Source organism: Schistocerca serialis, chromosome 2, assembly GCF_023864345.2.
Source record: "Schistocerca serialis cubense isolate TAMUIC-IGC-003099 chromosome 2, iqSchSeri2.2, whole genome shotgun sequence".
In the NCBI taxonomy this organism is placed as follows: Eukaryota; Metazoa; Arthropoda; class Insecta; order Orthoptera; family Acrididae; genus Schistocerca; species Schistocerca serialis.
Window position 1 is genome coordinate 241,056,851 of NC_064639.1, and position 13,715 is coordinate 241,070,565.

At 48.3% G+C, this 13,715-nt stretch overlaps 1 protein-coding gene across 2 annotated transcripts in view; it reads right to left on the minus strand.

Moving 5' to 3' along the window:
- Positions 1 to 13,715, minus strand: part of LOC126456986 (neither inactivation nor afterpotential protein C) — a 390,163-nt gene that overhangs the window by 234,381 nt on the left and 142,067 nt on the right. For both annotated transcript variants that reach the window (XM_050092949.1, XM_050092948.1), the window contains exon 9: positions 7,632 to 7,925. In XM_050092949.1, the coding sequence (XP_049948906.1) occupies positions 7,632 to 7,925 (294 nt within the window). The remainder of the gene's footprint in view (positions 1 to 7,631; positions 7,926 to 13,715) is intronic.

Genomic DNA, 13,715 nt, shown 5'->3' on the forward strand with positions numbered 1-13,715 from the left:
ATTAAATTGCTTCATACTTTTCCTGCAGTCATTTTGCTTTAACTTTCGTTCCTAAATGACTTGTATTTCTGAATTCCTGAACTTCACTGAACATTTTTGTATTTCCTTCTTCCGTCTATCAACTGAGTTCTTCTGTTATCCATTATTTCTCTGCAGTTTTTTTTCTCTTCCATGTGCCTACGGTTTTCCTTCCAGCTTCTGTGATTGCCCCCTTTAGATATGTCTATTCCTCTTCAACTGAACTACCCACCGAAAAATTCATTACCACAGTATCGATAGCCTCAGTCGTCCTCAAGCGTATCTCTCCATTCCTTAGTATACCGAGTCCCATTTCTTTGCCCACTACTGAACGAAAAAAGGAAATTATATTAAATTAATGGTTTGTCTCTTTCTAGGGTTTGGAATATCCCTAAGCGTAAATGTGGATGAATTGAATTCCTTAGGCGCTAAAATGAATTGATTTACAATCTTATTTTTCATCAATTTGTGCACCCAAAATTTTTAAAGGCTCTTTCGTACGTACTAACTCCGTTCACGCTTTAAATTTATCGCTGAAGTTGCACGTTTCGATGTGCAGAATTGAATATGCACCGTTTTCCTAAAACTTAGAGAGAAAGAGAGAGTACTTTTGCAGAAAACCAGTCAATAAGCTTTCTAAACATATTATTTAGAATTTCATTTGATGCTGTAAGTCAGTTAAGATTCTGCTTCGTTTGTACGAGGTTAAGTCAAATGAAAACCTCAAATATTTTTTTAAATATTATTTATTGTGCAGAAGTGGTACAAAGCTGTATCATTTTCCAACATAATCTCCCCCACGCTCAATGCATGTCCTACAGCGCTTACAAAGTGCACAAATTCCTTTAGAAAAAATTCTTTTGGTAGTCCGCGCAACCACTCATGCACCGTGTGGCGTACCTCTTCATCAGAACGGAACTTCTTTCCTCCCACTGCATCTTTGAATGGTCCAAACATATCGAAATCACTTGGGGCAAAGTCTGGTGAGTATGGTGGATGAGGAAGACACTCAAAATGCCGGTCTGTGATTGTTGCGACTGTTGTACGGGCAGTGTGGGTCCCTGCACTGTCGTATCTTAAAAGGACACCTACTGACAGCAATCTACGTCGCTTTGATTTGATTGCACGCCGCAGATGAGTTTTAGGAGGTCTGTGTATGATGCTCTGGTGACAGTGGTCCCTCTAGGCGTGTAATGCTCCAAAATGACGCCTTTTTCGTCCCAAAAGAGAGTGAGCATAACCTTCCCTGCTGATGGTTCTGTTCGAAACTTCTTTGGTTTTGGTGATGAGGAATGGCGCCATTCCTTGGTCGCTCCCTTCGTTTCTGGTTGGTGGAAGTGAAACCCAGGTTTCGTCCCCACTAACGATTCTTGCAAGGAAGCCACCACCTTCTCGTTCAAAGCGCCGAAGAAGTTCTTCACAAGCATCAACACGTCGTTCTCTCATTTCAGGAGTCAGCTGCGCCGGCCGCGGTGGCCGTGCGGTTCTAGGCGCTTCAGTCCGGAACCGCGTGACTGCTACGGTCGCAGGTTCGAATCCTGCCTCGGGCATGGATGTGTGTGATGTGCTTAGGTTAGTTCGGTTTAAGTAGTTCTAAGTTCTAGGGGACTGATGACCTAAGATGTTAAGTCCCATAGTGCTCAGAGCCATTTGAACCATTTTTTTGAGTCAGCTGCCGTCGCACCCTTCTTGCAGTCACTTTGTGAAACTGGAGCACATCATGTGGTGTGCTGACCCATGACTAATCTGTAAACATGCTGCAATGTTATTCAGTGTCACTCGGCGGTTTTCCTTCACTACGGCTTCAACTACTGCATTGTTCTGTGGAGTCACAACTCGTTGTGCCTGACCTGGACGAGGAGCATCTTCCACTGAAGTCACAACATTTTCGAAATTCCTACTCCATTCGTAGACTTGCTGCTGTGACAAACATGCATCACCGTACTGAACCTTCATTCGTCGATGAATTTCAATAGATTTCACACCTTCACTACGCAAAAACCGAATAACAGATCGCTGTTCTTCGCTGGTGCAAGTCGCAAGTGGGGCGGCCATCTTTATACTGATACTGCGATGGTATGTGTGCATCTGCCTTATGTTGCTACCTACTGGCCATTCTGCACGCTGTCTGTAGCACGCCTACCAACTCGCAGGATAACGGCGCGAAATTTCGGTTTGTTATTACAAATTTAAGGTTTTCATTTGACTCACCCTCGTATTACCGGAAGATCGTCGACATGTTTGAGAAACAATAGAGGACCTAATATTGAACATTGAGAATTCCATTAATGATATTTCTCTCCCCTTTCTAGAGTTCACGAATTACAGTGAGGTGGAAACAGTCCTGAGATACCTGGTAATATCGTGTCGGTCCGCCTTTCCCCCGGCGTATGAAGCCCGGTGCAGAAATATTGAGCCATGCTGTCTCTATAGCCGTCCATTGTGGAAGTATTGCCGCTGAAGGATTCTGTACACGAAGTGACCTCTCTATTATGTCCCATAAATGTTCGATGGGATTAATTTCGGGGGATTTGGGTGGCCAAATCAGTCGCTCCAATGGATTAGAATATTTTTTAAACTAATCACGAACAATTGTGGCCCGGTGACATTGCGCCTTGTCATCCATAAAAACTGGGAACTTGAAGTCCATGAATGGCTGCATATGGTCTCTAACTAGACCAACATAACCATTTCTAGTCAATGATCATTAGGCCAGAGGACCATGTCCAATCGATGTAAACACAGCCCAAAACATTATGGAGCCAACACCAGCTTGCACAATGTCATGTTGACAACCTGGGTCCATGGCTTCGTGGGATGTGTGCCACACTCGAACCCTACCATCAGCACTTACCAACTGAAATCGGGACTCATCTGACAAGGCCACTGTTTTCCAGTCGTCTAGGTTCCAGCCGATGTGGTCACGAACCCAGACTGACGCTGTATGCGATGTCGTGCTGTTACCAAAGGCACTTGCGTCGGTCGTCTGCTGCCATATCCCATTAACGCCAAAGTTCGCCCCACTGTCCAAACGGATATGTTCGTCGTGCATCTGCGGTTATTTCACGCACTGACAAATAAGTAAATGCCGCTGCTCTTGGTCGTTAAGTGAAGGCCATCGGCTACTACGTTGTCCGGGGTGAGAGGAAGTGCCTGAAATGTGGAATTCATGGTACACTCTTGACATTGTGGTTCTCGGAATACTGAATCCCCTAACGATTTCCGAAATGGAATGTCCCATGCATCTAGCTCCAACTACCATTCTGCGTTGAGTTTGTTAATTGCCATCGTGCGGCCATAATCACGTCGGAAACCTATTCACATGAATCATTTATGTACAAACGGAAGTTCCGCGAATGCACTACCCTTTTATACCTTGTGTACGCGATACTACCGCTATATGTGTGGGTGGATAACGCAATCCCATGACTTTTGTCATGTGAGTGTATGAGTTGGATTGCAGATTCGACTTGATGAAGGATAGGAAAGGAAGTTGGCCTTGTGCCACAAAAAAAAGGCACTTGTCTTAAACCAACTTAGGGAAACATAAGTCTAGATGGCTGGACATGGATTTGAACAGCTGTCCCCCTGAAAGCGAATCCAGTGTCTTACATCTGCGCCACATTGTTCGATAACGGGATTGAAATGACGGTCAGTACGTGTCTCCTCCTAATAAAGCAAGGACGCGTGCAAATGAAGCATATTGGCATCGAAGTCGATGGCATGTGCAGATTGAGCATAATATCTTTCCCTGATTATAAAAATTTATTTCTAAGGAATTATAGTAGATACAGCTATGCGACTTGGTGCAAATAGTAGCTTAATTCATAAAATTTTCTACGGATACACTTCCAAATGTCTATGAGGTTCTTAGAAAATTATAGCTTAAGTCATATTTTTATGGATACACTTCCTCATGCTCTCTGACACCACCTTATTTCTATTCTTTTTAGGAGTGCTAGTATCACAGTGACGTCTGTTCAGACGGAAGCGCATTGTGTTATTGTGGTTTCATCATTTCTGCGACCGTTACAAAATGCCTACGGCCGAGATCTGCCAGATGTGAAGAGCATCAAAGTATGGTACGAACAGTTTAAAGAGACTGGCAACGATGATTGATAACATCCGCTACAGTTGTAACAGAATTTTATTTTGCAAAACGGGGAAGAACAACCAGGTTTCAGGACGACAGTCCCATCTTTAGGTCCATGAGCACAAATGTGCGAAAATTTGCGACGTAAACTGAATATGTCCTAAGGTCCTTGCAAGGCTTACAGAAAGATATAACTGCCATTTGACTGCATGATTTGCTTTGTTACACGATCTAGGTTTCAGTCTTAGGCCATTTTCAAGTGTTACAGTTGGAATAAAGAAATGCTCTTTTTTCCCTTATTGTCCTCTTGATTGCTCGGTCTTTTGCAAGAATCTTTAAAGCTTTTGTGTTAAGAGGGTTTGTAACTCTTAACGATGGTTATAGGCATTTATTTTATATTATGGACCATGTATCAAACATGCCCTTATGTAAGATAATTGTAATCCTTAACGATGTTTTTAACTACTTATCCTCATAGGACCATGTAGCAAATATTTAACGACCTCATAAGGCTAAACTTCTATGTCTCTTAAATTACAATGATGCGTGTCGCGATTTTTACATGTGCACTGTGAAGCTGCTTCTAAAGAAAAGAAAAAAAAGAAAAAAAAAACTCCTCCCGAACAGGCAATGAAGGTCCAACGGTACTGACAGGCCGCCGTGTCATCCTCAGCTCATAGGCGTCACTGGCTGCGGATATGGGGGGGGGGGGGGGGGGGCATGTGGTCAGCACACCGCTCTCCCGGCCGTATGTCAGTTTCCGAGACCGGAGCAGCTACTTCTGAATCAAGTAGCTCCTCAGTTTTCCTCACAAGAGCGGAGTGCACCCCGCTCGGCAGACCAGATGATCACTCATCCAAGTGCTAGCCCAGCCCGACAGCGCTTAACTTCGGTGATCTGAAGGGAACCGGTGTTACCACTGCGGCAAGGCCGTTGGCGAAGCTGCTTGTCCGTGCCATAAAATATGAACACAGACATCCTGTACCTGTTCCAAAGATAATGTAACCAACTTGTTAAACAAACAGTTCCACTACTTGGGTCCCTGACGTACCGCAAATTGCGTGGTGCACACTGTGACGTCTGTGACGATCGTTTTACTTTTGTTTATGTTGGTTGTTGCTTGGACAAAATGAAACAAAGTGTAGACTCGTGATCTGATCTTCTGTTTTATTTCACAGTCTTATCCTGTTAATAAGTGATTTTACGAAACATCAGGTTTGTGTAACCGGAGTTGTATATTTTAGATGATTTTTGACACAGAAGACAGAAAACAAATCATGCAATCTATACATTAATTATATTTTTGCACTACTTTTTCTACTGCTGCTCTGCTGTCTGTACTTTTGTAGTGTATTCATTCAGTTGTAAAACGTGAAAATGGACTAAGGCTGAAATCTAGATTGTGCAATAAAGCGTATTATACAGTCAAAATGCGGTTATGTCTTTTCGTAAGGTTTATCAAGCTAAAAAGCGATAGACTTGGAGTGAGTAAGGGCACAACTGATGCCGTGCGTACAGCATTTTAGCGCAATTCCCGGAAATTGACGCGTCGTGTTTCCAGAGAAACCGGCACATTTAGAAGCAATGCCGTGAAGATTTTACAAAAACGGCTGCATGTCCATGCAGTCAGCGTGCACTTCATGTAAATTTTGTAACCAGGCGTAGGCCCAGACGCGCCGATTTTTTAGGAAAATGCTGGAACGAACAGATGCATGCACCTTAAAACTGTTTTTTTTTAGTTTTTTTTGTAATGAAGCGACTTTTCACATACCTGGGAAAGGAAACATGCATAAAATGCGGATCTGGAGGGCGGAGAACCCACATGTCGTGGTAGAGCAGCCAAGGGAGAGGCTGGAAGTCAATGTTTGATGTGGCTTAATGCACAACACGACTATTAGACCATTCTCTCTCTTACATTACTGTAACAGTTTACTTGAAAGTGTTAGAACCTGTACGTTGGACCTCAGTTACAGGAATTTCTACATTGGTAATGTTTCAACAAGATGATGCACCGGCGCCGGCCGGAGTGGCCGTGCGGTTCTAGGCGCTACAGTCTGGAACCGAGCGACCGCTACGGTCGCAGGTTCGAATCCTGCCTCGGGCATGGATGTGTGTGATGTCCTTAGGTTAGTTAGGTTTAAGTAGCTCTAAGTTCTAGGCGACTGATGACCTCCGAAGTTAAGTCGCATAGTGCTCAGAGGCATTTGAACCAACCATGATGCACCGGCTCCCTATGGGTCTGTTGTTCGCTGGTTCTCGGATGCAAACTTTCCGGACACTTGGACTGGTAGAGACGGTCCAAAATCATTGCCACCATGTTCGCCAGACGTAACCCTTCCTGACCTTTTGTGTGGTTTACGTTAAGAATTTTAGTGTTCAGTTCACTCATTACAGATGTGCAAACTCTTAAGGCACGAGTACGAATGGAGCAGATGCTGCGATGGAAGAGATGTTGGTGAAGACAAGGAAATAAATTGAGTATCGTCTAGACGTTCTGCGGGCTGCTGATAGTGCACATGTGGAAACTTCATGAATTAAGCTACCATTATAACTAACAGCATAGCTATATATAGCATTGCACCTTGGAAACAAATTTTTATCATCAGGGAAAAATTCTACGCGTACACAGCAATATTTTGAAATAAACAAATACCAGAATGAGAATTTCACTCCGCAGTGGAGTGTGCGCTGATATGAAATTTCCTGACAGATTGAAAATGTGTGCTGGACCGAGACTCGAACTCGGGACCTTTGCCTTTCGCGGGAAAGTGCTCCACCAACTGAGCTATCCAAGCACGACTCACGCCCGGTACTCATAGCTTTACTTCTGCCAGTACCTCGTCTCCTACCTTCCAAACTTTACAGAAGCTCCCCTGCGAACCTTGCAGAACTAGCACTCCTGAAAGAAAGGATATTACGGAGACATGGCTTAGCCACAGCCTGGGGAATGTTTCCAGAATGAGAATTTCACTCTGCAGCGGAGTGTGCGCTGATATGAAACTTCCTGGCAGATTAAAACTGTGTGCCAGACCGAGACTCGAACTCGGGATCTTTGCCTTTCGCGGGCAAGTGCTCTACTAACTGAGCTACCCAAGCACGACTCAGGCCCCGTCCTCACAGCTTCACTTCTGCCAGTACCTCGTCTCCTACCTTCCAAACTATGCAGAATCTCCCCTGCGAACCTTGCAAACTAGCACTCCTGAAAGAAAGGATATTGCGGAGACATAGCTTAGCCACAGCCTGGGGAATGTTTCCAGAATGATATTTTCACTCTGCATCGGAGTGTGCGCTGATATGAAACTTTCTGGCAGATTAAAACTGTGTGCCGGACCGAGACTCAAACTCAGGACCTTTGCCTTTCGCGGGCAAGTGCTTGGGTAGCTCAGTTGGTGGAGCACTTGCCCGCGAAAGGCAAAGGTCCCGAGTTCGAGTCTCGGTCCGGCACACAGTTTTAATCTGCCAGGAAGTTTCATAAACAAATACAGTTGAAGGAGCAGTGCAGAGGGGCGGCGTACAGTACCTCCGGGCCGTAGATGTTCTGCTGCTCGTTGGGGTTGAGGAGCAGCAGCACGTCGCCCACGAAGGTGTAGCAGTGGCCCCTGCGCATGCGCTCGTGCAGCTCGGCCAGCACGGCGTCCTCGTGCACGGGCTCGAGCGCCGCCAGGTCCTCGACGCGCATCGGCTCCGGGTCGGTAGCACCCTCCGCCACGAGAGCGCCGCCGCGCACCGCCACCTCGCGCCGGCGCTCGGGTTCCCCGCGGCGGCCCTCCGTCAGGTGCAGCTCCGACAGCATCTTCTTCAGCTCCTGCGTCAGCTGCCGGCAGACACCCTTTGTCATCACGTGTGAGTGCAGGCAGCAAGGGGCGGATGAGGAATTTTGATTAGCCGAAAGGCGAAGCCCAATCTACCGTATCTACAATACTGGCCATTAAAATTGCTACACCGAGAAGAAATGCAGATGATAAACGGGTATTCATTGGACAAATATATTATACTATAACTGACATGTGATTACATTTACACACAGTTTGGGTGCATAGGTCCTGGGAAATCAGTACCCAGAACAACCACCTCTAGCCGTAATAACGGCTTTGATACGCCTGGGCATTGACTCAAACAGAGCTTGGATGCCGTGTACAGGTACAGCTGCCCATGCAGCTTCAACACGATACCACAGTTCATCAAGAGTAGTGACTGGCGTATTGTGACGAGCCAGTCGCTCGGCCACCATTGACCAGACGTTTTCAATTGGTGAGAGATCTACAGAATGTGCTGGCCAGACCAACAGTCGAACATTTTCTGTATCCAGAAAGGCCCGTACAGGACCTGTAGCACGCGGTCGTGCATTATCCTGCTGAAATGTAGAGATTCGCAGGGATCGAATGAAGGGTAGAGCCACGGGTCGTAACACATCTGAAATGTAACGTCCACTGTTCAAAGTGCCGTCAATGCGAACAAGAGGTGACCGAGAGGTGTAATCAATGGCACCCCATACCATCACGCCGGGTGATACGCCAGTATGGCGATGATGAATACACGCTTCCAATGTGCGTTCACCGCGATGTCACCAAACACGGATGCGACCATCATGATGCTATAAACAGAACCTGGATTCATCTGAAAAAATGACGTTTTCCATTCTAGCACCCAGGTTCGTCGTTGAGTACACCATCGCAGGCGCTCCTGTCTGTGATGCAGCGTCAAGGGCAACCGCAGCCGTGGTCTCCGAGCTGATAGTCCAGTCTCCTGCAAACATCGTCGAACTGTTCGTGCAGATGGTTATTGTCTTGCGAACGTCCCCATCTGTTGACTCAGGGTCGAGACGTGGCTACACGATCCGTTACAGCCATGCGGATAAGATGCCTGTCATCTCGACTGCTAGTGATACGAGGCCGTTGGGATCCAGCACGGAGTTCCGTATTACCTACCTGAATCCACCGATTCCATATTCTGCTAACAGTCATTGGATCTCGACCAACGCAAGCTGCAATGTCGCGATACGATAAACCGCAATCGCGATAGGCTACAATCCGACCTTTATCAAAGTCGGAAACGTGATGGTACGCATTTCTCCTCCTTACACGAGGCATCACAACAACGTTTCAACAGGCAACGCCGGTCAACTGCTGTTTGTGTATGAGAAATCGGTTGGAAACTTTCCTCATGTCAGCACATTGTAGGTGTCGCCACCGGCGCCAACCTTGTGTGAATGCCCTGAAAATCTAATCATTTGCATATCACAGCATCTTCCTCCTGTCGGTTAAATTTCGCGTCTGTAGCACGTAATCTTCGTGGTGTAGCAATTTTAATGGCCAGTAGTGCATTTCATGTTCGAGGTGCGAATTGAAGTATATCGCTCCTAGCCACGCCCGCAGCTCGTGGTCTAGTCAGTGCTGCTCTCGCAGCCGAGCGAAGCAGATGTGCGGTGTGTGCTCTCCGCTGTCAGGGAGGGCCCGCGCACCTTGTTTACTTTCTTCGGCCGACACTAACGTGACGCGTAGCGCTACAAGACCATGGCAAACCAATACAGAAGATCAACCTTGAAATTCACATTTTGGAACGACTTTACCCGACCAAAGGCGCTCAAAGTCGAACGCTTTTTGAAAGAGGAAGCCAAGATTCCGGCTGCCGACATTGTCTGCATTCACTTTTCGATCGTCAGTAGTACGGTCTATGTAAAGCTCATAAACGAAACTACATGCGACAAGGTGCTTCGTGAGATGAAACAAGAACTCCGCTTCTGCCACGCAGATGGCAGTGTTGGCAACGTCGAAGTCGGCCATGCCGCAATGGGACTGAGGACTATACGCATATTCGAACTTCCATTTGAACTCCCGGCGGCAGAAGTTGTAGCGGCGCTCCGTCCCTACGACACGGTACACGAACACGTGGCTGAAAAATGGACCCAGTTTAAGACGTATCCAGTACTCAATGGAGTACGCCAAGTGCACATAGATCTCCAACGACACGTGCCATCCTATCTACAGATAGGAGGATGCCGGGCCATAGTTATTTATGACGGCCAGCCGAAGACGTGTTCCGGATGCGGCAAGGAAGGTCACCTTCGTTCCGAGTGCCTCCAGCGTCGGATCACACAACTCCCACCGAAGGACGTTGCACCACCAGCGGCGAAGACTATTCTACCCGTGACTTACGCGGCGGCGCTCACGACGTTCTCCACACAACAGACACGGCCGACCGCTTCAGCGGTACAAGAATCACTTTCCACGGACAAAAACCTGGATGATCCACCGACCTGGCCAGTGGTGGAAAATAGTACTACGACTCTGAAGCTACCGAACGCGACAGACATTGACGCCAGCAAGATGGCAATTGATTCTCTTATTGTACCGACCGAAGCGTTTGTTCCGGCGGAGCGTGAGTCAGTGCCGTCTTCTGACAATGAAGGCCATGTACGGAAACAGCGATCACCGAAACGCCGAAAGCGCTGTCGTCGGACCGTGTCGGAACACAGAGGTTCGCATTCGGCCGGGGAAGAACAACTGACCACTCAAGAAGCCAGCCGCGAAGCTGAGGCTGTTTCCACTGACTCCAACCTTGCAGAACAGACAGAAAAACATGCAGCTTTCGACCATCAGCCCATTGACAGAAACAGTGAGCAGCGGGAAGGTACCAGTGCAGGCAGCGAAGTCGCCCGGTCCCTTACTATCAAACATTCCGAGGCTATGGAACATGAACAGACATCCGCGCCCGCTTCGTGGGCCGAGGACGTCGAGACACAAGATCCCGATCCGCGGCCAGCTGAGGCGCCGCCGGATCATGCAGCATAAGCAGCACATGGAGGACCGCGTTCGTCGGGGGGTGACATCACTTCCGATGTTCGCTTCTCTCCAACTTCAACATGGATAACCTCGCCCAAACAAAGCGTTGCCAGGCTTACCGCCTGGCGACAACGAATATCAACATGATCAGTTCTCCTGTCAAGATCAAACTTTTGAAAGAAACCATACGAGCCATGGGAGTTGACTTTGCTTTCCTACAAGAAGTGAAAACGACTGCACTCCCGCACTTTTACGGTTACGCCACACATGTGACGCCCGGTAGCCCTGCAGACACCGGAGTGGCAATATTAGTGCGTGAAGGTATTGAAGTTACCGACGTCACGTTTCTTCCCTTCGCGCGAGGAATAGCATTTACGGCACTCAACACCCGATTCATTAATGTTTACGCGCCGTCGGGTACCACAAGACGTCACGACCGCGCCAGATTCTACTCCACAGATGTCGCTCCCCTTTTCCTTGGACGATACGACCACAGCGTCTTCGCCGGCGATTTTAATTGCATACTTCACCCCAAGGACCAAATCCCACATTACATGCCTTGTCCGGAACTGGGTGCGATGACCCAAGAACTTCACTTGTGCGACACGTGGGAAAAAGTCCACGGTAACCGCTCTGGCCACACTCACTTTACCAGTCATTCGGCCAGCCGACTTGACCGCATATATGTGTCACAAGATCTCACACAAGGTGTGGTGGACGCCGAACTATGGCCTCAAGCCTATTCTGATCACAGTGCCTATATCTGCACTATACACCTACGCCCCCAACAAGTCTGGCGCAGCAATGGCTTTTGGAAGCTCAACATAACTCATCTCCAGGACCTGGATTGCCGTCGGCAAGTTGCAGCAACTTGGGCTGACTATGAACGCCGCCACGCACGATACACCTCGACCCTGGAGTGGTGGCTCCTCTGTGCCAAACCAGCAATCCGTAGGCCACTTATGCAATATGGCAAGGACGTGACTGCGTGGCATCGACAGACCCTCGATTTTTACTACGCGGCACTCAGGGACCTCGACGCCTTACCCCCTTCCCCGGAGAGACAACATGACCAAAGCAGAATCAAGGCTCACATACTATCATTGACGAAGCGCCGACTAGAAGGTGCAGTAGTCCGCTCGCGACGGCACGACCGAACGGTTGCAGAGGAACCCACTATGCACCACGTTGTGGCGGATAAGCGCCGACAACGCCAACATTTAATCACACAATTCAGGACTCACGACGGTCGCTTATGTACGACCCAAGCACCCATAGTAAAGGCGGTGGAGGATCATTTTCGTCATCTTTACAAGGAAAGAACCGTCGATGACGAGGCCACTACTGAAGTGTTACAGCAGGTAACACGTACTATCGACATGGCTACCGTGAATGCACTAACAGAGGAAATCTCACTCGAAGAAGTCGAAGACGCCGTGGACAAAGGTGCGGCCAATAAGTCTCCTGGACCTGATGGATTGCCCATCGAATTCTACCGGACTTTCCGTGACATCATGATGCCTCGCTGGGTTATAATGTTTCGCGAACTTATGTCTCCAGACTGTGTTGTGCCGCCAGCGTTTGTAGAAGGTCTTCTCATACCGGTACACAAGCCAGGTGGAGGGCTATCGATTACCGACTACCGGCCGCTTACAGTGCTGAACGCCGATTCCAAGATTTTCACCAGGATTATGGCGAGCCGTATTAAAACGACTTTGCCGATGATCCTCGCTCCAGAACAGACGTCGCAGGGGGGAGAAGCCAACATACACATGGCCACCGGTGACTGCAGGGACTTAATAGCGATCGCTTCGGCGTGCCGTCTGAGAGCAGCGATCGTCTCCGTCGATTTCAACCGCACCTTTGATAGAGTGCACCACAACTTCCTCCTACGAGTGATGGACTGTATGGGATTCCCCCCGGGCCTCATCGACACCCTACGGCGTCTTTGGACCGCAGCCAACTCACACGTCCAGGTCAATGGAAGGACGGTAGGACCAGTACCCATTAAGAGGTCTCTACGACAGGGTTGTCCCCTTTCTACCTACCTTCATGCAATCGCACTCGAACCACTCCTAGGGGGCCTTAACCACCGCCTATCTGGCATCACGCTGCGGGACGTCACCTTTCGCTATAGGACACACGCTGACGACCTGCTGCTGCTGGTTCGTTCCAATGACGAAGTTCAAAGCGTACTAACCTGAATTGAGCGATACGGACATGCCGCAGGCAGTCTTCTGAACATCAACAAGTCGGCGGCGTTGGATATTGGGCGTGGTCTCGGATCGAAAGCCCTCGCTCCCCTCCCACCAGTTTCTGATCTGCGATATTTGGGAATCACGTTCAAGAAAGATGTACGTAAAATAGCTGCAGCAAACTACCGACGGTTATTACAGATCATACGCGCAATGGTGCGACAGAACCAGCTCCGGGACTTGAATCAGCTACAACGTGTTGAATACCTGAACCTCTACGTAGCATCAAAACTCAACCACGTGGCACAGGTCCTCCCACTACCGCTGCAGATAGGTCGCCGGCTTCAGGCGGCCTTCAGTTACTACGTGTCCGCAGGTCATATCTTTAAAGTACGATACGACACTCTTACCCTTCCAGTGCCCAAAGGAGGGCTGGGATTGGTTAACGTCAGGGCGAGAGCAGCTGCCCTTTACATGAGAAACATGAGGAAACGATGGAAAAGTCAATATACCTCTCTCACGGGTCGTTTACTACAGGTTCTGATGCCAGTCTCTAACGTCCCGCCTGTGTCGGTTGCGCACGTCGCACCACAGCTCTCCCATGTGTCGACCTTCATTCTTGATTAC